Source organism: Amblyraja radiata, chromosome 4 (assembly GCF_010909765.2).
Source record: "Amblyraja radiata isolate CabotCenter1 chromosome 4, sAmbRad1.1.pri, whole genome shotgun sequence".
NCBI classification, from domain to species: domain Eukaryota; kingdom Metazoa; phylum Chordata; class Chondrichthyes; order Rajiformes; family Rajidae; genus Amblyraja; species Amblyraja radiata.
Genome location: NC_045959.1, coordinates 84,224,762 through 84,251,528, shown reverse-complemented (window position 1 = coordinate 84,251,528; position 26,767 = coordinate 84,224,762). Strand labels below are relative to the sequence as shown.

Sequence of the window (26,767 nt, the reverse complement as noted above, 5' to 3'; positions counted from 1 at the left end):
ATTGAACAGAGACAAATGGCTTTCTCCAGCTTCTATTTTCATCTTGTGTACTTTTGTGCTGCACTTGAAAATCAAACTAGCGTTCATGGTCTGATACTGCAGTGACATAGAACTGGTGGGATGCCTGGGCATGCTAAATATATTTTGAAGACTAATATTAAAGAGACTAGAACATCTTCAGGCCTACCACATTTAGAGCAGATGACAGGTGCATTTCATAGGACGAGTATTTAAAGTCATATCGGGTAATATCCAAAATGCAGTTTGTGAAATATTTCTGTTTGTGTATTCTTCATCACACATTGTTTTGCAGATGTATAATTTCTACTGTATGTATCATAATTATGCAGTAAGGATTTTGTCATAATTTACTATTTCTTCCAGTAGAGCATGCAGCGCCGCCAAAGAAGCCACCTCGACCTGCAGCACCTAGCCATGGAGGAAGTGTCGCCAGCCTTAATAGCCCAACTGAAAGTTACAATGAAGGAGTAAAGGTTAGCATTTGTACATGCTCCATGCTGGTCTTGTGCACTAAAAAAAATTGTAAAGAAAATGAATTCATCATTTGAGAAAAATAACTCAAATCATTCATTTGAGAGAATAGCTTCATTTAATTGTTTCAAAAAATACAGGAACGCCTTGTAAAAGCTCCTTTGGTAAGGAATCAAAGACTTCTAATAATCACAATTATGTTTTTAAACAAAAGCAATAAATGCTTACATTTCTCAGCGCCAGGAAAATGAAAACTGTTTGTCAAAATGGACCTCTACTGCCAATAACAGGACTTGAGTTCTGTTATGCCATCCCGTGCTGCATTTCTGTTTTGACCAGAAGTGGGTCAGCAATTAGCAGGGATGTTTCATTTTAACAAGGTGACTTTGAGAGCATCCTTGCATCATTTTCGCCATCACATTCGTACGCTCTTTGCCTCTGGTGACCAAAGGTTGTGCTGGCACATTGAAGACTTTGGTAAATGTCATTATCAATAGCTGGCTGCATCCCAAGATCCCATGGCCCAAGTATTCTAGGGTCCCTTCATGGATTTTTATTGTCAGGCTGGCTATTGGTCAGGGACAATTGTTTTGCAGATGTCAAGTGTAAGGCCCATCCTCATTTATGGTTCAGTGAATTCCTTCAATGATGACTTGTAGTTCACCCTACGCACACAAACGTAGGCGCCGTGTTTGTGTGTTGCAGTTAGATGACTGAAGTTGGAATGATCTTGGCTCTGGAGTGAAGTTGCATGGTTACATAGTCCTATAGATTTGGTTCATTTCCAGTAGGAAGCTTACTACAGAAGAGGTGCAGTGGTGTGGCAAAAAGGAGTACTGATGACAACTTTCCCTGTGGAAATTAACAGGGAGAGATCCTTCTGAGCCTACCATTATTAGATTTGTCTCTTTAACATGATCAGATTTGTTCAATTCCGTAAAGGTATTCCTTTTAGGATTAGGATTGCATCGTGCAATACATTGATGGGCATACTTTGATGTATTACACGATGCACTGTCTTAATGATTTTCGCAGCTACAGTGGAAGCAAGAGGTATTAATTGTTTAATTATTCAAAATTGCTCAATTTTACTCAATATATTATGGGAGTATCTAAACAATGGAAATCAAGAAACTGTAAAAGCTGGAAATCTGAAATAAAACAGACACTGCTGGAAACAGCCAGCAGGTCAGGCAACATCTGTGGAAAAAGCAGAGATAATGCTTATCCATCATTTTCTAAGTAACAAAACCAATTGGTTTTCTCTCATTCGTTCCTGGTAGGTTAAACCCCCACCCCTCTGGAGTCAATGTAATTAATCTTGATTCAAGATTGGAAACATTGCTTTTCTTAATTTATTTTAATGATTTTGACTGGTGCAAAGAGAACCTTATCACTGCTAGCATATGGCATGAAACTGTAAATCCTAGTAAATAGTGATGTGGGTATTCATCATTTCATCGTATGAAGTCATTTTTCCTAAAATCGCCCCCTTTTGTTTTTACTTTTCAATTCAAATCCTCTGATTTTCCACTTTTCCATCATGGGATTCCATTTCACTTTACTTTGTAGTAATTCTTGTTTCTACCTAATATTAACTAAACCACTCTCTAAGGCACTTGCAGGGAAGTGAACTAAAATTCTGAAAGTTTAAGATTTCGTGCTAAATTTTGTGCAGCTGCATCTGCTTCTACCAGCTGCAATATTAAAATGAATAAGTTTTTGTTTTATGGAGTATATAATAAATGAATTACACTTAAATACACCATAAAGGAGAAACATATGCTAGTGAATGATAGTTTTGACACTAAAATAGAATTCACATTAATACTGAAATAAATATAGTTTTAAGATAAGATGGATTTTTCTGATTTCTTATTTTCCAATTTTTCCAACATTCTTAACAGAATGCTAAGTTTCACCCTCTCAATTCAAAAGCAATGTGCATTTCAGCACATCAAAGTGCATTCCTTCACATTATTTCAGTGGCTAAAGTACAAATACAATGCTTACGGTATCTTCATCTTTAAATAAAATCAAACTCCCAGTTCCAAGTGTAAGACAGCATTTGGTAAACTAATCATAATCAGACCACCAGTTGGAGACACTATGATTGACCTTGATCTCAATTATCCTGAGTTAGCTAGAAAAGCCCCAAAAGAATCATCTTGGATTCCTGATTGACGAAGTTGAAAGACTTACAGCTTGGGTTCAGCATTTGATGCCTCAGCAGCTGAAGGCGCAGCTGCAGTGATGAAAACTGGGGATGCATTAAAAGTCAGAACTGAAGGAGTGAAAAGATCTCAGAGGTTTTAGGGAGAGACCAAAGGACAAGTGACACTGTGAAGTGATTTCCAAAAGGATCATTACTTTTATCCAAACATTTGGTGTTCATGCAGAGAGGGATGCAAGAAAACTAAAAATATAAACAGACCACACACAAAATATAATTTGAAACTTTGATTGAAGAAGTGTAAAATTCTATTTATTTTCACTCTGATGTAACTGAGTCTTAAATTTTAAATTACTTTACATTTTGGAACTAAAATGGTCAGCTTTAACTATTTTTTGGTGTTAAATTTCTGAAAATGGCAAGAAATGTCACAATTGGTACATAATGAATAATGGTACTTGTTATATATCCCTTCACCATAAGATTGTTTTGTAAATGATGATTTCCAAATTCAAGAAATATATAAGAATGTGTATCAGTTTGTTTCCTTGCTCAGGATTTCAGCATCTGTAGTCACTTGTATCATCAGTCACGTGTTCTTCTCGAGTAACTTATCTAATAATCCAATTTTTAATTGCATACAGTGGTGGGATTTGATCATTAGTTCTGGTTTCTGGATAAGTGTCCCACATTATTGACAATTGCCTTTATTCATTTTTATATTACCACAGAGCAGCAATCTCATTATAACCCACTGATGTGTCTGTGTCATAGAGTTGTGCAGCATAGAATTCTGCTAATCCACAGATTCTGCTAATCCCTCTTGCCTGCATTAATTCCACATTGCTCAATGCCCTGCTCATTCAAGTACCAGTCCAGATGTCTCTTAAATGTTGTACCTGTTCCTTATTCCAGATCCAGACTACTCTTTGTTTGAAAGATGTACTCTTGGTTCCCCTTAAATCCTGCTCCCTCTCACCTAAAACCTATGTTTTCTCGTTTTAGACGCCCATACAATGGGGAAATAGACACCGGTTATCTATGCTGTCTATATATCACTTCCATCATGTCACTTCTCGGCCTCCTTCTCTCCAGGGAAAACAGTCCCAGTCCATCCAAATTACTCCTTACAACTCTAATCAAAGCCAACATTCCTTGTGAGTTTCTTCTGCACCATCTGTAGCTTATTAACTCTTTTCTGTGGTGTGGCAACCAGAATTGCAAACAATACTCCAAATGTGGCTCAACCAATTTTTTGTGCAACTGTAATGTGAAGTCCAAACACTTTTACGTAAAGTCTCCGCCAATGAAGTCAAGCATGCCATACACCTTCCCCACGATATTGAGCACCTGTATTCCCATTTTCAACCTGTACTCCAAGAACACTCTGCTGATAACACTCCCCAGGACCCTGCCATTCATTGTGTATATCCTGAGTTGGTTTAATTTCCAAAAATGCATCGCTTTGCACTTATCTGAGTTCAACTGCCACCCCCTTGCCCATTTTCCCAGTTGATTCATATCCTGTTGAAACCTTAGGCAATGTTCTTCACTGTCCATTCCACAACCAATGTTGGTGTTATCTACAAACTTACTAATCATGCCAACTACATTCTCATTAAAATTATTAATTTGTATGATGAACAACAAAGAACCCAGCACTTATCCCAACAGTACATCACTGGACACAGGCCTCCAATTTGAATAACAACCCTCCACTATCACTCTTTGCCTCCTTTAACCTAGCCAATTTTTTATACAATTTACTAACTCGTGCTGAAATACATGTTCAAATCTTCCAGACAAGCTCCCTTGATGGACTTTGTCGAAGGCTTAAGTTCATGTAGACAACTTCTATCTCCCTGCCCCTATAAATCTTGTTCAAAAATGCCCCTATCAAATTTGTGAGGCATGATTTCCTACTCACAGTCATGCTGACAATTCTTCATCAGTCCTTGCCTTTCCAAATTGAGCTATAAACCAAATTTTGAAATCTCTGATTTGAAGTTAATAACTGTGGTCAGTATTTAGGAGCACTACTACACATTTTTGAACGAAAAATATAGGAAATATAATTTAATATTATGACTTCAATAAGAAGCAATCACAGTACAAACAGCATTCATTCCGGATTTTGAAGTTGAGCAATTTTATATGTGGTATGCCTACCTGTAAAGCTCTACAATTTCAGTTTTATAGTAATTATTACAACTGTAGTTTTAGCCAAGTGCTTCATTTACAAATATTTGCTGGAAATTTATATCTGATGCCATTTGAAATGTTTCAAATTCCATTTATCCTTGCTTGAGTACAACGAATGATTCATAAAACTGTACACTCAGACTATGAAACATCTTGTGGTTTGGTCTATCTCCTTTAACATTACACAGCTCTATAATGTATCTCTTTGTGGAGATTTGAATTCGGGTGTGGTTAACTATTTTTTCTTTCAGAACCAAAATATGTCCAAATAATGGATTGTCTCCATTAACTCTTAATCTCCCTTTAATTTATGACAAAATATCTGTGATGTTTCTTTTTTCTGCAAGTGAGGGCAAAACTTGAAACGCAACACATAGGAGGCTGAATAGAATTGCAAGATATAAAATCAGCAGAATGGTCAGCATTTTTGGATAGAAGCAAAATTAGTAATCCAAAATATATATATATATATATATATATATATATATATATATTAGTCAGGCTCTTTGTCATGCCTATCAGCAGGTCAGTCAACATCTGTCGAGGGCAATGGACAGAATATGTTTTGCATCAGGACATCAATCTGAAGAAGGGCCCCCACTTGAAGCATTGTCCGTCCACTCCCTCCGCAGAAGCTGCCTGACCGACTGAATTCATCCAGCAATTTGTTTTTTGGTCAAGATTCCAGCCGTCTCTTGTGTCTCCCATCATGCCAATCTGTACTAACCCCACTTGCATAAATTCCTTATCGCTATGCCCTGCTCGTTCACGTATCTATCCAGATGCACCTTAAATGTAAACACAAGGAACTGCAGATGCTGGAATCTTGAGCAAAATATAAAGTCCTGGAGGAACTCAGTGGGTCAGGCTGCATTAATGCACTTTTATGTTTTGCCTGTTAAATGTTACTGTTTGTGCCTCCTCTACTTTCTCTGGCATCTCATTTCAGATACTAACTACTCGAGATGTGAAAACTGTATCCCTCAGATTTCTTTAGACCTCACACTTGCCATAAACCTATGCCCTCTGTTTTTGACAGCTCTGCCATAGTAAACAGATAATGGTAATCTATGCATCTCATCTATTTTCTATATATATATAAAACTGTGTGGCTGCCAGCTGGCTGTGTGTGTTTCTGCCTGACTTGTGGCTGCCAGCCTTTGATTCGTTGCTACGCCAACACCCAACCCAGAAACGCCCTGATTCTTTCCATTTCGGTAGAGATTTCACTTTTCATTCCAAGTATCCACTCCCCATTAAATTTTGTCGTGTTTATGTACGCTTTTTTAATCAAATCATTCTCCCCCCCCCCCCCCCCCCCCCACTCACTCATTTTGTCGCCTCCTGCTGGCCAGCGACCATAACGGCAGCTGGCATCCGCATCTCGCCTCAAAGACGCCATTTAAAAACAGCCGCACTGCTGATTCCTGAGCCGCTTGAGTTGGAGGACCACGTCTCCCGTGTGGGCTACGGGTAGGGAACGGCTGCGTTCGGGGAGCAGACCCAACGGGTCTGCACTTGGCCTAGTATATTACTAAAAGTCTGATCTTGACCGCTTTAGTCCCACTGTTCTGCGACTTCCGAGAGAACGCCGTCACCAACGGCCGTCATTTTTGGCCACCTCGCTCAGAGCACCCCTCCGCCTTCCGGGACCGGAGGATTTTTCCCATCGATGAAAAATCAGAGAGATATTAATGTTATTTTTAAATTCCCCATTCTCTCTGCTGCCCTCGCTGGCGGCAGGGGGAGGGACTATAAAACCCGGAAGTGTAGTGCCTCACTCAGTCTCTGCCAGAGCCAGGAAGCGAGAGGGTCACGGCTCTCTGAGCTGCGAATAACACTGAACGCATGTCTACTCCATGGTGAGTCCCCTCGATGCGGCTGTTAAGTGGATGCAGCCCAATTGTTTGCCTCGCCTTTTTAACAAGTTTGTGTTCACAAAATGAAATTTGGTTGTCTGGTGGCTGCAGCCCAATTGTTTGCCTCGCCTTTTTAACAAGTTTGTGTTCACAAAATGAATTTTGGTTGTCAGGTGGCTGCAGCCCAATTGTTTGCCTCTCCTTTTTAACAAGTTTGTGTTCACAAAATGAATTTTGGTTGTTAGGTGGCTGTAGCCCAATTGTTTGCCTCGCTTTTTTTAACAAATTTGTGTTCACAAAATGAATTTTGGTTGTCAGGTGGCTACAGCCCAATTGTTTGCCTCACCTTTTTAACAAGTTTGTGTTCACAAAATGAATTTTGGTTGTCAGGTGGCTGCAGCCCAATTGTTTGCCTCACCTTTTTAACAAGTTTGTGTTCACAAAATGAATTTTGGTTGTCAGGTGGCTACAGCCCAATTGTTTGCCTCACCTTTTTAACAAGTTTGTGTTCAATAAAAGGAATTTTGGTTGTCAGGTGGCTGCAGCCCAATTGTTTGCCTTGCCTTTTTAACAAGTTTGTGTTCACAAAATGAATTTTGGTTGTCAGGTGGCTGCAGCCCAATTGTTTGCCTTGGCTTGACTTTTAAAATCGTTGCAACAGTGGATGCCAGCCCAAGAATCCATTCGACCTACAATGTCTACACTAGCCCTCTGGAAACCAGTACCTTCGGCCCGCAACACCCATACTAGCGCAACAGACAGCCCCCCCTACTGGCGGGCAATATTGGAATTGGTGGAGAGGTGGAATATTGCATTGGTGACCAGCCCTCCCGTGTGATGCTGGGACCTAACGGGTCCCACTTAGTCTAGTAATTTTATATATTTCTATCATGCCACCTCTCAGCCTTCTTTGCTCCAGAGAAAATAGACATAGTCCATGCAATCTCTCCTGATAATGCAAGCTCACCATTTCAACAACATCCTTTTGCATCTTTTCTGCATTGTCTCTACATTAATCGCATCCTTCCTGCAGTGTTGCATCCAGAACTACACACCGTACTTTATGTGCAGACTAGCCAATGTTTTGGACAACTCTCACAAGACATCTAAACTCTTATACTTACAGCCCAGTTGGATGAATATTGATTTCTCCAAACTTCAGGTAGCCCTGGCATTCCCTCTCTCTCTATCCCTCCCCCACCCAAGTCACACCAGCTTCTCGTCTTCACCCTACAAACAGCTAACAATGGCCTGTTTCCTTAATCATCGTTTTTTTTTTTGCATCTTTCATTCATTATTCTTTATCTCTAATATATGTCTATATATCTTGTTTCCTTTATCCCTAACCAGTAAGAAGAAGGGTCTCGCCCCGAAAAGTCACCCATTCCTTCTCTCCAAAGATGCTGTCTGTCCCACTGAGTTACTCCAGCTTTTTATGTCTATCTTATACTCATTACTCAAGCAAGCCATACACCTCCCCCACTACCCAGTCTATCTATTATGCCGTTTTTCGAGAACTATGTTCTGTACTGCAAGGTGTCTGTATTCAATGATACTCCAGGGCCCTGCTATTCACTGCGGATGTACTATCCTGATTTAACCTCCCAAATATACAACTTTATACATTGTATAATTCTACCTGCCATATCCAGGCCCCAGTTGTAGATCATGTTGTAACCTTGGATAAACTTCTCCACTGTCCAATTTTGGTGTCATCTGCAAACCTACTCATTACTCCACCAACATTCTCATCCAAATCATTAATGTATAAGACAAATAACAAAGCACCAATCGCTGCGGCACACTGGTCATAGGCCTTTAATCCAAAAAAAAGCTCTCCACAACCACTCTCTATCTCCTAGCCTACCGCATTAATTCTTGAGAGGATCTACCCTCTCCGTAGTAAACCTTTTTTCCATAGCAGAATCTTTTGAGACTCTCCTTTTATCTTACCTGCTAGGTAAGATAAAGTTAAATTATTTTGCTAGTGTTGCCCTTCACTCTAATTGGAATATTCTGTCTCTGAACTCTTTCTTCTCACTTCCAAAAGCCTCCCAATTGCCAGACATCCCTTTACCTGCAGGCAGCCTCACCTTCTGAGAGTTCCTGTGATGCCATTACAATTATCCTTTCCCCAAATTTTAGACTTTAGTTGGAGGACCAGTAACTATTTTGAAACAAGAAGAATTTTGATCACTGGCACATCATCCACTTGCCCCTCCTCATTTCCAAAGAAGGTATAGAGTGCAGCCCATTCTTATATAGATCTATCTATATATTGCTTCAGACATATGTAACACATTCTAACCCATCGAATCCTGTAGCACTAAGGCAATCCCTGTCTATATTGAAATATAAAATTTCCTATTGTTACAAACCTATTATTCCTACGTGGTTGTAAAGGACATTTATCTTGTACATTGATTCTGTTCTTTTACTCTCCATAGATACTGCCTACTGTAATTTGCTCAGTGTTTCCAGCATTTTCTGTTTTCATCTCAGATTTACAGCATCCTAGTATTGTATTCAAAAGTTGGTGATATTTAATTTCAATAAAAATTCTGAAAAGATTAAAAAAAATAAAGGGAAAATTCGTGCTTGCATTGAGCCATTGTGAAATTGTGAATTAACTAGGATCATGACTATCGATCTTGTTTACAAAATCGAATAAATGTGCAAATAAATCATTAAATATATATTCATTATTTATTCAATCGTGAACTTGGAATATAGAATAATATTTTCAATTCAATGTTAGAAAACTTTGACCATATGTCGTTAATGTGTTTTTTTCGTGTTGAAGAAGCATTTTCCTTTCACATGGCTGTACTATAAGAAAAGATTTCTGATGTGAAATTAGATATGCTGTTTAAAACAAGCTTGGTGACTTGTATAGTACACATCTGTTTCCACACTATTGCATCTTTTTTGAGTTTTAACTTTTGGTTTGCATTGGCTGCAACTTTTTTTATTCGCCTTTATTTACGTCAAACATTTTCCTGCTTTCATGTTTCTGTTCTGCAAATTATTTACTTTTATAATTTGTTTGCCAAGTGATTTAATTTGCATGATTTTAAAGAATCTTTTCAGTTCAACAGTCTTTTGAAAATGAGATTTTTACGAGCTTTAAATTTGCGCTCTAACAGGTTTGATGCATGATATTTTCAGAATGCATTTTCTACACAGCTTTTAACATAGTTTGGTTAACTGCACATTGCATTATTTGTTTGCTTGCTGAATTTTTAATAATTGTTTTCCTTTTTTTCCCCCTATTGGTAAATTTCTTTAACCTTCCTTCACATTGTGTTCACCACTAGCCGTGGAGGGTAAGCAATAATACATGCATTTTTTTTCTTTTTTAATTTTGTCTAACTTTTAAAGATTTCATCTATTCATTCAAGGTGATTTGAAAAGGGCTGTATAATACCAACATGTTTATTTTAAATCAGTTAAACAAATTTAAATAGATTTATTAGTAACACCCTTTACAGAAAATTCTGTACTTGAACGCATAACATTTATTTAAGAATGATTAATTGAATTATACTGCATAGAAAGAGGCCATTTCATCCAGGTAATTTCTTTTGTCTCTTTGAAAGAACTGTTGGCTTGATCCTTCAGTTTCCCGAACCATGTAAAATTCTTCATTTCAAGTGTATATCTGAAATGTCCTCTCTCTTTATGGAACTGGGGTTGCCCAATCCCATCATAGATGAGATCCTCACTCGTATCTCCTCAGTACCCTGCAGCTCCGCCCTTGCTCCCCCACCCCCTAATCGCAACAGAGACCCCCTAGTCCATACCTTCCACCTCATCAACCATCGCATACAACACATAATCCTCCAAAATTTCCGCCACCTCCAACAGGATCGCACTACTAGCCACATTTTCCCATCTCCGCCCCTTTCCGCCTTCCTCAGAGATCATTCCCTCCGCAACTCCCTGGTTAACTCATCCCTTCCCACCCAAACCACTCCCTCCCCAGGTACATTCCTCTGCAACCGCAGAAGATGCAACACCTGTCCCTATACCTCCTCCCTTGACTCTGTCCAGGGACCCCGACAATCCTTATAATTTAGGCAGAGGTTCACTTGCACCTCCTCCAACCTCATCTACTGTATCCGTTGTTCAAGATGTGGACTCTTATACATCGGCAAGACCAAACGCAGGCTGGACGATCGTTTCTCGGAACACCTTCGCTAAGTCCACCTGAACCTACCTGATCTACTGACTTCTGGACAATTCTCCTTCCCATTCCTACACAGACCCTATAAACAGCTTACAATGGCCTGGTTCCTTTATCATCGTTACTTGTTTGCATTTCTTTCATTCATTGTTCTTTATCTCTTCACATCACCGTCTATATCTCTCGTTTCTCTTATCCCTAACCAGTCTGAAGAAGGATATCGACCCAAAACGTCACCCATTCCTTCTCTCCAGAAATGCTGCCTGTCATGCTGAGTTACTCCAGCTTTTTGTGTCTATCTTGCTGGCTCGAAGGGCCGAATGGCCTACTCCTGCACCTTTTGTCTATTGTCTATATCTTCAGTTTAATCCAGCATCTGCAGTTCCTTCATGCACAGTATATTTTGCAAATTATTACTAAAACTGCTTCCATCAATTTTTCAGGAATTGTATTCCCAGCGGTTAGACCACAATATGGCAACACTTGCGTTTAGTTTAGAGACACAGCGTAGAAACTGCCCTTTTGGCCCACAAAGCCCATTCCGACCAGCGATCCCCGTGCACTAGTCCTATCCTACACACGAGGGACAATTTACAGAAGCCAATTAACCTACAAACCTGCACATCTTTGGAATATGGGAGGAAAGCAGAGCACCCAGAGGCAACTCAGAAGAATGTACAAACTCCATACAGATAGCACCCGTAGTCAGGGTCGAACCCAAGTCGAACCTGTAAGGCAGCAATATCGTTATGTCATTGTGCTGCTCTACTTATTTTATTTAATAATGTATAATGGTGTCTAGCAATTTTTTTTATAGCTGCTATAATATGGCTTTATAGAACCAAAGAAGAATTTTTTAATTATAAAATTTCAAATTATTAAATTTTAAGTTTGAATCAATGATGTTACAAATTAATAGAAAACATCTTCATAGGATTATGATATCAAGGCTGAAATTTTGTGAATTTTATGGTTACTACTTGTCATGTTCTAAGCGGAATTAACACTTTATGACTGCTGATGCAACCATAGAAGATTATCACACTATAATCTGTTTGACTCCATTTTCCTTTGTGTTCATTGCAAATAGAGAAACGTCTGCCCTTGTTCAAAATGGGTATGACAATTTGATTAGTATGGTAAATTGTTGGTCACGTAAGTTTTGTACATCTCATACATGAGAAGATTAGCTATGGACAAATAAAAAGGAAAACCACGAAAAAAGTATATTATAATTTATTTCGGAAATTAACCACCAGTAAGCACTCAATTATTTGGTTCTGCTATACAAAGTTATGTGTTAATTCATTGTGCATTCACCCTTCTATTTCAAATTTCACAGATCAATAGAAAACCTTTTGAGTTAAAACATTTCTCAGGTGATTGTCTAAACTTTGCCTGCCACTTTCTCATCCGATACTATGTGTGGAACCATCACTATCTTGCTTCATGTCTATGTAAAGAAGTTTTTCATGTCTATAAACAAAAATTGTATTATAGAAATTATTTGTTGTCTCCATTCTATTTCTTGTATATTTCCTCCACATCTAAGTAGATTTAGTACTCTGCTAATGTAGGAAAATTAATCAGATTGAAATACTGCAAGAGGAAACAGACCAAAGCCAAGCAACTTCCCTATCTACGTGATCTTATTTACTTTTCCAGAATTTCCACAATAACTAGTTGAAGCCAAAAAAAAGTACAAGGCATAATATTTTCATTTTTTGCCACTATATAAACATGTATATGATGCAGCAAAACGATATATAAGTCTGAACATCCGAAGTCTGAAAGTCTAAAGAAGGCTCCATAGATGCTGCCTCACCCGCTAAGTTTCTCCAGCATTTTTGTCTACGTTCAATTTTTACAGCATCTGCAGTTCTTTCTTAAACATATATAATTCCCAAATACTTTTGACATTCCACAGACCATATTACACTGCAAAATGAATTTAACTATTGATGTATAAATTAAAAAAAATTACATGGGAGAAAAACATAGAAAATTCACTTTAATGAAGGATCATTAGTGGCCTTGATTTTACGGAAAAAGTTGCTCCCTTTTCTAGTCACCTTCATTTTGATAATTTACCAACTATTTGTTATGTACCTAACAAGCACATGTAATTATTTGAATGTGATTGTAATTGCTCTCGACTAACATTTTATCATTTGTTTTTTAAATTAATGAGAAGGTAAACTACCTTTATTAATGTTTCTGTGAACTTGTTTTGATGAATTGTTAGTAGGTTGATTTACTAGTATGAGATTCAGTCGGCTCCTGAGTGAACATGGGGTAATGAATACTTTGCTGCACCCTCTGTTACTGTTCCACTGCAGAACTTTGGACGTTTGATTTGGACATTTGCTAATTTCTAAACTAATAAATAAGTTGTACCACTTTTACTTCACCATTTCTTATGTGTGTAATTAATTGATGAATAGATGGCTCAAAATACTAGCTACACTAAAACACATCCCTTTTTTTGCCAAAATTGCGATCATATATAAGTTTGTTTTATTTGGTACAGTGCTTTTTTAACTTACCTGCGTTGTGTCTTTCCATATGCATATTACAGTAACCAACCAAAAATTGTTTATTTTCATATACTAGTTCATATGTTTCTGCATGAAGCTGTCAAACAAATCTCTCTTCAGAGTTCTGTATGTGTCCAGTAAGAGTTGTACAGATCATTAAACAATCATCAGTCATTACCAAACTGGTGCAGCTGTGAAAGAGTGCAGGTTTTTCCTGTTTTTTTCGACTCATTTGAACTCATTATTGCCATAACTGTTGGTAACTGCTTGATGATTGGAGATGAAGCACACAATTGGCAGAGATCAGAAGAATGTTTCCTCTCTACTGATTCTGCTGTGCTTAAATTAGAAAATGGTGCAGGAATTTGATACCAAGATTGCAACTTTACATTAATTGCATCTGTATCTGCCAAAAATGTGTATGAGTTTTTTAGCTCTAATTTTTGAGTTTTTATGTAATGGTGAGTATTATAAATGGCACGAGCTATAAATAATTCAAAGGAGTATTTGAGAGAAATGTTGGGATTTTTTTTGTTTTTGCTTTATTCAAATGTTTCTAAAATATATTGTTTGGAATTATTTTTTAGTTGATCATAATGTTTTCCATCCTGCTTAATCTTTTATAAATAAAATGCTCAATATATCTAAAGTTTCTAAATTCAGATTTAGTTTTAAGATGATGGTACAAGAAAATTATTTAAGCTTATATAGCTCTACAATTTTCAGAGATACTTTTTAATTAAAGAAAATAGTTATAACATTGATTACATTTCGGAAGAAAAGGATTAAAAGCGATGTTCTGCTTCAGTTCAACAATGCAGTTTCTGTTTCCCCACATCAAAAGATATGGCAACTGATTTCTGTATCAAAATTTTAGTTAACTTGCAATAGATCTTTAACAAGAAAATAGTATTGGGTATGTTTGGTGTCATTTTCATGTCTTGAAACATTTGGCATTCATTTATAACCAAAGACATGCACTTTCTCAAATGAATGGATATTTTGAGAGGAATGGATTCTGGAGATCAATAGTAATCTCACTGAGAGAGTATATGAATAGCATTAGAGAATAGTCAACTACGGTAAATCCATTGTTATCCATAATTAATTAAATTCATAAACAGCCTTAAAATCACTATGCTGTTATTTACAATGCATCACATTTTTTTTTTTTTAATCTGCTGTTGATGGCATGTGCAGTAGTTTTGGTACAAATCATTCAGCCTTAGTACTAATCTATACAAATGTCGCAAAGGGCACTAAACAGTGTGGCATTGTTTAGCAATTAAGTGCAGCTGACAGCTGGCAATTGTCTAGTATATATACTATGACATCTTTGTTACTTGTGTGTTTAAAGTAACATTTCTCTCTGACAGTCATTAACATTCCTTTTTTAAATTTGGAAAATAATATGAATAGCATGGTGCTAACCAACAGATTCTTAAAATCCAGATCCAGCCACAAGAAATAAGCCCTCCGCCCACAGCTAACTTGGACCGTTCCAATGACAAAGTATATGAAAATGTGACTGGTTTGGTGAAAGCAGTGATAGAGATGTCCAGCAAAATCCAACCAGCACCTCCAGAGGAGTACATACCAATGGTGAAAGTGAGTAATGTTATATATCTAATGTAATGAACATTTTTGCATTTGTGATCCTGGTTCATTCATTACCTCTTGGAAAAAATACAAACTAGAATGATGGTTTGGTCGAGAAGAAGACAATGGCCCAAATCAAAGCAAGACTGATGAATGAAAATTACTGTAATTAAACTTCCAGTCATGGATAAAGCAAAATCCAATTATATAAAGCAGGCAAACTTACTCAAATGAAAATAGTACAAGCATATATTAAAAATGTTAAGTAAAAATTGTCTAAGGCACTCTGGGAATTAAGCACATCATCAGAATGTTTTGAATAGGGTTGAAGTAATTATAGGAAGAATCAGTAAAGATAATTTGGCTGAGGAATATGATGCATTTTACTCAGTACTACTGTGACTGTCTAATTTATATTTACAGACATTTTCCAATATATTCTTTCCAGAGTCATAGCTGAAGAGAGATTATAAATCCAAATAATGGTATATGTTTGGCAGGGAGATGACTTAGAATTACAGATCAAAAGGCCATGTAGTTTTCAAATCTCCAAGCATTGCATTTCAGACCTTTTTTTATAATATACCATCATTAATATGTTCATGAAAATTTTGATGATATCATGAAATTATTGAGTCTTTTCTCATTTCTATAAATCAAAGCTTTGGCGGTTTTATGATGCTTCCCAGAATAGTGGGTTAATTTGTGTTAACATATTGCAGAGCTGCCAACTCTCACGCATTGAATGTGAGATTCATGCATGTCGCCAAATTCTCACGCTCTGTCGTGACAACTTCTGTGATCAACGAGAATTTCAAAACTAACAGCAACTGCATGGGCCTCGGGTGTTGAAGAGCCGGGGCAGAAGGAGGGATGGAAGCAGAAGCAGCGGCGGGGGCAGATGTGGACGGGGAGCCGGGGCTGGCGAGTCGCTCACTGCAGCTCCGGCCATGGAGCAGCCTCAGTGCAAGAGTCCCGGGCCGTCGGAAGCATTACGGCGCTGCCGTGAGAGTCTCTGTGCTGTGTGGACAACCAGTGGCTGCTGGAAGTAGATACCAAGCACTGGGTAGAAGCGGTGGAAGATAGTGGCCTTCAAATGGGGGTGGTTGGAGAAAGCATCCTGCTTGCCTGCTAGATTTTCACTTACTGCAACTGCAGGAAAAATGTTCCCGATGTTGGGAGAGTTCAGAACCAGGGGCCACAAAGATTAAGATTTAGGGGTAGGCCATTTAGGACTGAGATGAGGACAAACTTTCTTGATAAAAGATTACCGCATTAGATAAGCACCTGTGGACTTGAACGTAATAGGTTAAGTCCAGGGGGTCAGATATGGGGTTGTATGTGTGGGCCAGATATATTGTCAGTGCAGAGGGGCTGGGAGCAAGGCCTAGTGTGCATCCAGAGTCAAGGTCTGGAATAGTACTAGGTGTGCAGTCAAAGCTGGGACAATGGGAGTGTTCAGTACTGGGAACCTAAGCAGGTAAGCAGCTATGAACAGGGTGGAATAGGGAGCCAGGTGTAAGGCTGGACTCAGGGTCAGGAATGAGAGAAGGTATGCAACTGGAGTCAGGGTCAGGAGTAGTACCAGGTGTGCAGTGAGACCCAGGTTGGTCAACATGGGCCAAGTGCTTGATTATAATCTGATGTCCATACATGAATACACTAAGATCATTCATGTGCTGCACCTGTTGATCAGAGCCTGGCTCTACTGTGGAATGTAATTAGGAATGTAATTTAGCCTAACCTTATTTATAGCTAATCCAATTTAAAGCATAAATATTGCATTCAAGTGTAAGTTAAAAGACTCGCTACAGTATGCACCAGATTGCACAATTTCAAGCTGAAAAATGCGAAAGCTCCGTACCAATGGGAAGGGGAACCCCGCCCTCCCACCCCCACCGCCCCCCCCCCCCCCCCCCCCCCCCCCCGGTCGCTAGGCTCCCTCGGGCTTGGTCTCGCGCAATTGCTCACTCCTAACTCTCACCCAATTTTGGCAGCTCTGCATATTGTCAAATCGTAATTCCTTTCTGAAAATTAGATGAAAACAGCTCTTAAAGTTAGCTTATTACCCTAAAAAAATAGAAGCATTATGCCTTACAAGCTCATATGGACAATGAAGAATTGACATAAGTGCTCAGAATGTGGAATTCTCTGCCACAGAAGGTAGTTGAGGCCAGTTCATTGGCTATATTGGAGAGAAGGCAGGGATGGGATACTGAGTTGGATGATCAGCCATGATCATATTGAATGGCGGTGCAGGCTCGAAGGGCCGAATGGCCTACTCCTGCACCTATTTTCTATGTTTCTATGAACAATTAATAGAATTTGTATACTATTTTATTTAAATAAAATGTTTGAGTGCATAACAAGTCAATCAATCAAATGTTTAAATATTTTTGCCAAGCATCGCTCAGTTTCATTAAGTTTGAAACATAATTAAGTGGAGACTTTTGCTGTTCATGATGTGTAGCAATCCGTACATTATAAACTGTGCACTGATCGTGATTAATATTTTCTCAGGAGGTTGGTTTGGCATTAAGAACGTTATTGGCTACAGTCGATGAAATCATTCCGTCATTCCCAGCAAGCACCCACAGAGAGGTGAGCTGATAAATAATCATACTTGATCAATTAATTCTCATTTACAAAGTAACTCTTTAATTAGTCATACTCAAGCTGTGAGTGAGTTTACATATTGCATCAGCACTCAGCTTTATACAAAGAACCCGTCCTTGTTTTCCGGGGTTGCTGCCTGACCTGCTGATTTACTCTAGCACTTGGTGTCTTTTTTTACCTAACATATCAAATGGAAACACTGTAACTCCCATACTTTGACTGGTGTCATTGGCAGACATTTTTCAATAACCAGACAAATTGTGAATGCCATTTTTCTAGGAAGATTTTCACAATTTTTTTTAACTGCTGTGGAAAATAAACTTGCAAGCATAGATTTTTTTTTTAAATCACCACCTGAAGGACGATCATTCTTGTATCTGACTATGTATATTTTTACCTTTTTATTGCCAATGGTTCCTTTTTTTATACTGGTTAATCAGTATTAACATTAAATGATGAAAGTGTAATTGCAGGAGTTTTTTAATTTAGCTAAGTACAGCTTAGTGCAATTGCTCATTGGCAGGTTACTACAGTGATAAATTACTACACTCTAAATTCTAAACAAAATTCTATAACTTTGTTTCAAGTGAGAGGGGAAAGATTTAATAGGAACCTGAGAGGTAACATTTTTACGCAAAGGGCGGTGGGTACATGGAACGAGCTGCCAGAGGAGGTAGTTGCGGCAGGTACTATTGCAATATTTAAGAAGCGTTTAGATAGGTACAGATAGAATAGGTTTAGAGGGATATGGACCAAACGTTGACAGGTGGGACTAGTGTAAATGAGGCATGTTGGTCGGCGTGGGCATGTTGGGCCAAAGGGCCCGTTTCTGCGCCGTAACACTCTATATGACTATCATAGGTTACGCTATATGACAATCATAGATCATAGATTTCCAATGTATTTTATTGTGCTAGCCAATAATTATATTCTTTTATAGATCGAGATGGCACAAAAGTTATTGAATTCTGATTTAGCAGAATTGATCGGTAAAATGAAGCTAGCGCAACAATATGTGATGACAACTCTGCAGCATGAATACAAGAAACAGATGTTAACAGCTGCACATGCATTGGCGGTGGATGCCAAAAATCTGCTGGATGTTATTGACCAAGCCAGACTGAAAATGATCGGAGGTCAGCCAAGACCCCTCTAGCTCTCTGGAATCTGCGTTGGGCCAGTGTGGGCAGGGTCTTGAAACGATCACGTGATCAAATCTGTAACCAGCGCATGGAGTCACAAAGAGCCAAAAAAAAACTTTATATATCTACAATGTATAGAAGCCAAGAATGTGCTATAATATCAAGGATTCTGGGACACCTCAGGGCTGAGAATTCTTGCTGCACAGTACTGAAACTCCAGACTGGAACTTTTCTCACTGAATAGAAACAGACCAATATTTAGCTGCAATACATCAACCAGGATTTGAACAAAGATGTTATATTTTCAGACTGAAGTCATTTAATGTAACAATATAAAGTTTCTTGTTCCTCCATCTCTCATGAATGGAGGTGCTCTTATATTTCAAAAACACACTTAAGTGTTGGTTTCAAACTAGCATGTAGAATAGTGCTGAGACTGAACCTTCCTTTGAGCAGAAGTACATGCTAGTTGTTTAGAGAAAACCTGGAACAGATAGAGCTGCATTTGTTGATGTGGCAAAATCGAGTGTTGTGTATTAATATTTCTTCTACCATTGTTTAATTTCATTTTTTAATTATTTAAAATGAAAGCCATGATGACGATTAAAAACAAAATAGTTCATAACCACCATGTTTCTGGCTTGTCTAGGAGTTTGTTGGGAACAGTGTAGTATGCAGGCATGGTACATTTATTTTTAATTTCCCATATGTTATTGCTTTTCTCTGGAACTCCCTCCTTCATTTTGGGGTATAAATTATTCTCAGGAAGAATATAATGAACTGTACAGTTATTTGACCTATTAAAAAGGTGTTAACAAGAAGCTCAAGCTTGTAATGTTTTCTGCACCAGCACTCTGTTTTTATCTTTAATTATAATTTGTATTTGGGACAAACTAGCAACCCGAAGCAGGGAGTGAACTGAGAGCTAGAATCAACGCCAGTGGCCACTAAAGCGTAAAAATCCAACCTGATTTTTATTGACAAGGAAGTGATTTTGCTCAGCATTTGGTGCAGTTCCAATGTGGTTGACTCTTAATGTTTGCTTAACCAGTAAATCCAACCTTACCAGCAACAACTAAAGCTTAAGATCAAAAACATTTGCGTGTCCCAAATTACCATTTGTCTCTCTTACCTTTGTTTCTCTTTATCTTGTGCAATTTAAGTAAAGGCTTCTGTACAATTCTGTTGCAACATTTTAAATGTTACATGGAACATGGATATACTTTGAAGTCTGGCTTCAATAACATGATGCTGCTTTGAACAAATCCAAGCTTTATGGGATGATTCGTACATGACGTCAGCTTACGCTTCACATAATTGGCTTTCCTTGTCCCTTTTCCTAATTTGATGTCGAGACAGAACTGCACAGTAAACCATTTATTCAGCCATTGTTACATTGTGGCTAATTTGTACATCTGCTCCATTTGCTAATCTTTACTCATCACTTTTTAATCTTTTATTTTAAAATACAGCACAGAAACTGAGTCCACGCTGACCATCAATCATCCATTCACACCAGGTCAATGTTATCCCACATATCCATTCCATACACAGTGGGGGAAATTTCACGGAGGACAATTAACCTACAGATCCACACGTCTTTGACGAGAGCTAAAATCTCAAACCTCAGAGAAATATTTTATTTCCCAAAATAAATTTCCCCTCTTAATCTGAATTGTTCCACCTGGCGATGTAATTTCTTGGCATCTCCCTTTCAACTACTTTCTTTCACTTAAAACACCCTAATGCATCAATCATCTAAACGTAAGGAAACACAAAAAATACAATTTGATATTTTACCACAATAAACCCTGATACCAAATTAAACACAGATTCCACCAAGAAAGCGTACTTTGGTGATGTTGGCCTTGCTGAGGAAGCATGAAGTGTAGATGGAGCCTATGGAACGGAGGTTAGTTTGCTTGATGGTCTGGGCTGCGTTCACAATTCTCTGTAATTTCTTACGGTCTTGGATATGTTCCGAAACCATGCTGTGCTACATCCCAATAAAATGCTTTCCACGGAGCATCTGTAGATGTGAGAATTGCTGGGGGCATGCCGAACTTCCTTAGCCATCTAAGGAAGTAGAGATGTTGGTGTGGTTTCTTCGCCATTGCTTCAATATGGCTCGTCCAGGACAAGTTGGTTGGGTGAGTGGGCAGATGCATGGCAGATGCAGTTTAATGTGGATAAATGTGAGGTTATCCACTTTGGTAGCAAAAACGGGAAGGCAGATTACTATCTAAATGGTGTCAAGTTGGGAAAAGGGGAAGTACAACGGGATCTGGGGGGTCCTTATTCAACAGTCAATGAAAATGAGCATGCAGGTACAGCAGGCAGTGAAGAAAGCGAATGGCATGTTGGCCTTTATAACAAGAGGAGTTGAGTATAGGAGCAAAGAAGTTCTTCTGCAGTTGTATAAGGCCCTGGTGAGACTGCACCTGGAGTATTGTGTGCAGTTTTGGTCCCCTAATTTGACGAAGGACATTCTTGCTATTGAGGGAGTGCAGCGTAGGTTTACAAGGTTAATTCCCGGGATGGCGGGACTGTCATATGCTGAGAGAATGGAGCGGCTGGGCTGGTATTCTCTTGAGCTTAGAAGGATGCGAGGGGATCTTATTGAAACATAAGAATATTAAGGGTTTTGACACGCTAGAGGCATTAAACATGTTCCCGATGTTGGGGGAGTCCAGAACCAGGGGCCGCAGTTTAAGAATAAGGAGTAAGCCATTTAGAACGGAGACGAGGAAACATAGAGAGTTGTGAGTCTGTGAAATTCTCTGCCTCAGAGGGCGGTGGAGGCCGGTTCTTTGGATACTTTCAAGAGAGATCTAGATAGGTCTCTTAAAGATAGCGGAGTCAGGGAATATGGAGAGAAGGCAAGAATGGGGTACTGATTGTGGATGATCGCATTGAACCATGATCACATTGAATGGCGGTGCTGGCTCAAAGGGCCGAATGGCCTACTCCTGCACCTATCTGACTAACTGCCACATGTGAAGTTGAAGCTTTCAACCTGTTTTACCCGAGCTGAAACTCAACAAGATAAAAAAACTGAAAATGCTGGAAACACTCAGCATGTCAGGCAGCATTTGTGAAAGGAGGAATCGTTAATGTTTCATCAGGCTCTGGTATCAGTCTGTTGCATTCGCTGCAACCTACCTTTGCAGGAATCAAGCTTGGCTTTGACAGAGGCTCCATGCGCAATTGTACTTGCTCCCTTTGAGATAAAGACTTTAAATATGAATTACTTTGCACCTATGTCATTGCTTTCATTGATGCGATGAACTAGAAATACAGTATACATCCTCTAGTTCCGCCACAGCTTCTGAAATTTCATCATGGAGACGTTCTTGTCTTCATCAAATATAAAAGGATGACCTCATGCTTCTCAGTTAATACTTAGGGCTAAAGGAATCGAGGGATGTGGGGGGAAAGCAGGAACGGGGCACTGATTTTAGATGATCAGCCATGATCAAATTGAATTGAGGTGCTGGCTCGAAGGGCCGGATGGCGTACTCCTGCACCTGTTTTCTATGTTTCTAATTCCATCTGCCAGATCTTTGGCTCTTCATTTGGATGATCTCTGCATGTTTTATTAACATTTTGCTTTGGAGGACGCCGACTAACTTGCACCACCTGCAAATATCTCTCTGTCTCCTCATCAGTCATTCATTAATGTACGTAGTCTTCTTCTTATCGAGTCCACACACAAGATTAGAAGTTGTTCAGCAAGAGCTGAACACACTTCTCGGCATCTGCACAATGGTGTCTGTCTTGCGCTTCTTGTGCGTGGTGGTGGAAAGATTGGTTGAAACAGGGCCGCGACGTGAACGCTCTTTCCTTGACCCCATGTACGTAGTGAAATAGTAAAACCTATGTGCAGACCTTTGATTAATGCCACATAGCATCCTGCCCCCATTTATCCGTAAAGCAAGTAGATTTTGATCTGACCTGTATCTCACACCCTAGACTCAAAACTATGAACAGTGTGCACCTCGACAAGATCAGAGAATCAGTCCAAATTGATCCTCAGCCTTATTTATAAAGGACATTAAAAGCAATTGATCAGGCACCAGAGGAGGGACGAATCATTACCAAGACCAGCAAAGTGCCACAAAATCTAGCTTGGAAAGGAGTTATTATCACATGAGTGATAGTATGAGTGATATCACATGAGTGATAATAACTCTGGCAGCCCACCAACTCCACATTTACAAGATTTTTACATTTTAACTCTGCATGTAGGTTGCAATCAAGGGAGCTTGTGAGATTAAAAGCACTCCAGTTAGTAATAAGTGCAATTCCAACACCAACAGTGAACAATACCTTACAGGAGAAAGGACATTTTATTGGAATTCTATCCCCTAGTATGAATACCAACCCCTTCATCACAACTATTTCATCGGACGTTACATGTGTTATCCAGGATGTACTGCAGAAGTTCCAAAAACTATTGTTTCTCTCCAAGTCACACACTCTTGTAACTCCGACAAGCATCTCTCTTCTTTCTCACTGGGTCAAAATTGTATAAGCAAAGCTGGTGACTGCGACTGCTCAAGAATATAACACATCGCTAACTTTACAGAGCTGCTGGGATTGTGCGCAAAAAGCAAATGCAAAGTCAGGCTTCATTTAGGCAGAAACTGTTCATAGCACTGCATTTTCCCCAAGAGGTTTGTGGTCAATGCATTACTTCTGAGATGAGCTTACTGTTATGGTGCAGCATATAGCTGTTTTGTGATGGCAAACGTGAGGTGTAATGACCTAAGGCAGGACAACACGTTGACATCTATTTCTTAGCAAGTGATGGTGGATTTAGATGCCGTACATTCCAGCTACCATGCTCACCATCGTGAACATCCCCACCAAGGATGATGTGCTCATCAAAAGAAAAGACAAAAAAATTGAAGAAAGGACGATTCTAAGGTAGATGAACTGATCAACCATGTCCCTGCCTCAACTACCCCCTCTGGAAGCTTGTTCCATACACCCACCACCCTTTGTGTGAAAATGTTACCCCTCAGATTCACCCCTCAACCTCCTGCGCTCCAAGGAATAGCGTCCCAGCCTACTCAACCTCTGCCAATAGCCCAGATCCTCTAGTCCTGGCAACATCCTCGTAAATCTTCTCTCTACCCTTTCCAGCTTGACAACATCTTTCCAATAACACGATGCCCAGAACTGAGCACAATATTCTAAATGCGGTCTTATATAACTGCAACATGAGCTCCAAACTTCTAAACTCAATACTCTGGCTGATGAAGGCCAATGTGCCAAAAGCCGTTATAACCACCCGATCTGCCTGCGACTCCACCTTCAAGGAGCCAGGCACGTGCACTCTGAGATCTCTCTGCTCTACAACACTATCCAGAGCCCCGTGCAGGTACTGCCCATGTTAGACTTCCCAAAATGCAACACTTCACATTTCTCTGCATTAAATTCCATCAACCATCCCTCAGCCCACCTGGCCAATCAATCAAGGTCCTGCTGCAATTCACAACCATCTATCTACCAAACCGCCCACTTTTGTATCATCTGCAAATTTGCTAATCTTGCCTTGTATGTTTTCATTCACACCAATAGTCAGAGGTCTCCAGTCCGAAGAGGTAGAGGTATGACGAGAAAGAAACATTAAAAAAATCTGATAATGGTTTTTGTAAAAATGGTGGAATGAAGTAGGATATAAAATGTAGTATTCAGATAAGTGACTTCAGCAGAATTAGAAATAAATTAAGATGTTAGTAAATAAATTGGGGTGAGGCATGTGTGTGTAAATCAGAGAACATACTTCTGGTAGGGTAAAATTGATGCAATTTTGTAAAAGTATATTAATTGTAGGAATTAACTGCAATTAATTGTATTATTATACTCTAGTGCTGTTATTCATATTAAGTATTGCATCTGATTGCATGTAATTTTCTTTATATCTATTTGTTTTCTTTAATATTGTACATTATTTGTGAAAAGTCAATAAGGTGTTTTATCTTAAATGTCTAATCTGGAATGAGGAACAACTGAAATAGTGAATCTAGTTACTTTAATTTTGTAATGATTATGTTTTGCGGCTTTTCCAAAAGCATGCTATATATAGAATCGTGCAACACAGGGAGCGATTGTTCAGACTATTGTGCCTGTGCCAGGCCTGTGTAAAAAAGTGTTTATCTCATTTATGTTTTCTCCCTTAAGCCGATTATCCAATTTCCTTTTCAAAATTTTTAATAAATCTGCCTCCGCCATCCTTTCAGAAAGAGAATGCCAAATGGTATTGCTGGACACAGTGATCGTGTCTACCTCTTTAGAGCACTTCATTCAGCTTTAAAAATTAATGTGCAATACAACTCTCTGATTGTGAATGTCAAAGCAGTGGGCCTGGGTCGGCTGGGACTGTGAAAATGTTCAGCCTTGCAGAGTGGAAAGTTGGATCCTTGCCTTGGAGTCTATTTATATTTCTTGAGGGGAACTAAAGATCAAACTTTTTGTATGAATATACAAAAGAAACATGTCCTTTATGTAGGAAAATTGGCATCATAGTGGAATGTATAGTTTTAAAAGACATTGATGGGCTGACATTAAAAGCAATCATATTTATTTACTCATCACCGGTGGACTGTATCATAGAGAAAAGTTACTGTTTTCTTATAAATTGATAATGTGGACTGCAGCGCGCAATGTTTCTTTATGTGACAAGATCATTTTTAGAATTTAAAATTAGTCATTGCCTTAGAATAGTGAAACATTGGTTTTAAATGAAAAGAATATCACTGCATAAATCTCCTAATACATATTCTATTTCCAGTATACTCAGATTTTATCACAGCTCTCCCACTGAGACTGGAAGTCTGCTCGGTTCAGGTGGGTTCATGTCACAATATGGCAAGTGGAAATTAGTTTCCTTCATTAACTTAATTCAAAATTAATTCATTTATTTAAGCATGTGCATATTTTTTTAATCTATTTTTCAAATTGGTCAGTGCCATCAATTAATGGGCATGATTAAGGTGAAGGGTAAATAAAAGCATTAAATTTAACAGAAACAAAAATTGCACATTAAAAAGAGCCTCCATAAAGGCATTATTATAATTCCACCGTTTAGAATGTTTCCTGCAACAACAGGCTCAGTCAGGTCTTAAACATTAGTCTTTCTATCACTGGTTTTAATTGAGAGGCCCTTGTGGTCTTAAACTCCACCACGTGAAATTAAAATGCATGGTAGAATCTGAAAATGAATTTGATTCTCCATGGTTATGATATCTTATCACTGCACAACCATCAACATCCCTCATCCATCCAGGTCGGTCCTAGACAAAGGAACTTGCTGTTATTAACATTAGCATTAGGGATAAAGCCCTAACGATGATTCTTTCATAATACAAAGGATTTGATTTAACAAACTATAATTAGATTTTGTGTTTAGAAACTACTCAAAGGCAACAGTTGCTGCATCTTGGTAACTGAGGAAATTAGTTTTAAGAATAAGATGGGAAGAATTCTATTGTTATGTTAAAAAAAGAAAATGCTTTTTAATGAAGAAGATGGTGATGTGGGTATTGACATTTGTGCAGAGATAGAATAACATACAGCAGAAAATTATGTTTATTTTCTCTGGGCCAACGAAAAAAATAAGTTTGTCAACTCAACAACCCTGGTTTCAGTGATATTCCTTTTGTTCTTTCCATTCCTTCATTCTCATTTTAAATTATTTTCTCTTTTTCCCAGTTCTGATAAAGGATGTTCAACCTCGCCAACATCGAACCCAGGTCTCTTGTTTACTGTAAGGCAGCAACTCTACTGCTGCAACACTGTGCTTCCTTCTCTTTACAGGTGCTACCTGACATGTTGAATATTTCCACTACTTTTGGCCCCACACCTGAGGAAGAATGTGCTGCCATTGGAGAGGACTCAGGAGACAAGACCTGTAATCTGAAGCAAAAAAAGCCGGTAGGACTGTGCCTTTTCTT

The 26,767-nt window shown here is 38.7% G+C and overlaps 1 protein-coding gene across 34 annotated transcripts in view; it reads left to right on the top strand.

The window, feature by feature from the left end:
- The window catches only part of ptk2 (protein tyrosine kinase 2), a 465,509-nt gene extending 445,882 nt beyond the window's left edge, over positions 1 to 19,627 (top strand). For 19 of the 34 annotated variants that reach the window (XM_033019915.1, XM_033019912.1, XM_033019913.1 and 16 more), the window contains 5 exons: positions 385 to 494; positions 10,044 to 10,052; positions 14,902 to 15,057; positions 17,569 to 17,649; positions 18,605 to 19,627. In XM_033019915.1, the coding sequence (XP_032875806.1) occupies positions 385 to 494; positions 10,044 to 10,052; positions 14,902 to 15,057; positions 17,569 to 17,649; positions 18,605 to 18,820 (572 nt within the window). In that variant the 3' untranslated portion in view covers positions 18,821 to 19,627. The remainder of the gene's footprint in view (positions 1 to 384; positions 495 to 10,043; positions 10,053 to 14,901; positions 15,058 to 17,568; positions 17,650 to 18,604) is intronic. The other 15 variants (XM_033019905.1, XM_033019902.1, XM_033019894.1 and 12 more) reach the window with 4 other exon arrangements.
- Positions 19,628 to 26,767: the final 7,140 nt, after the last annotated feature.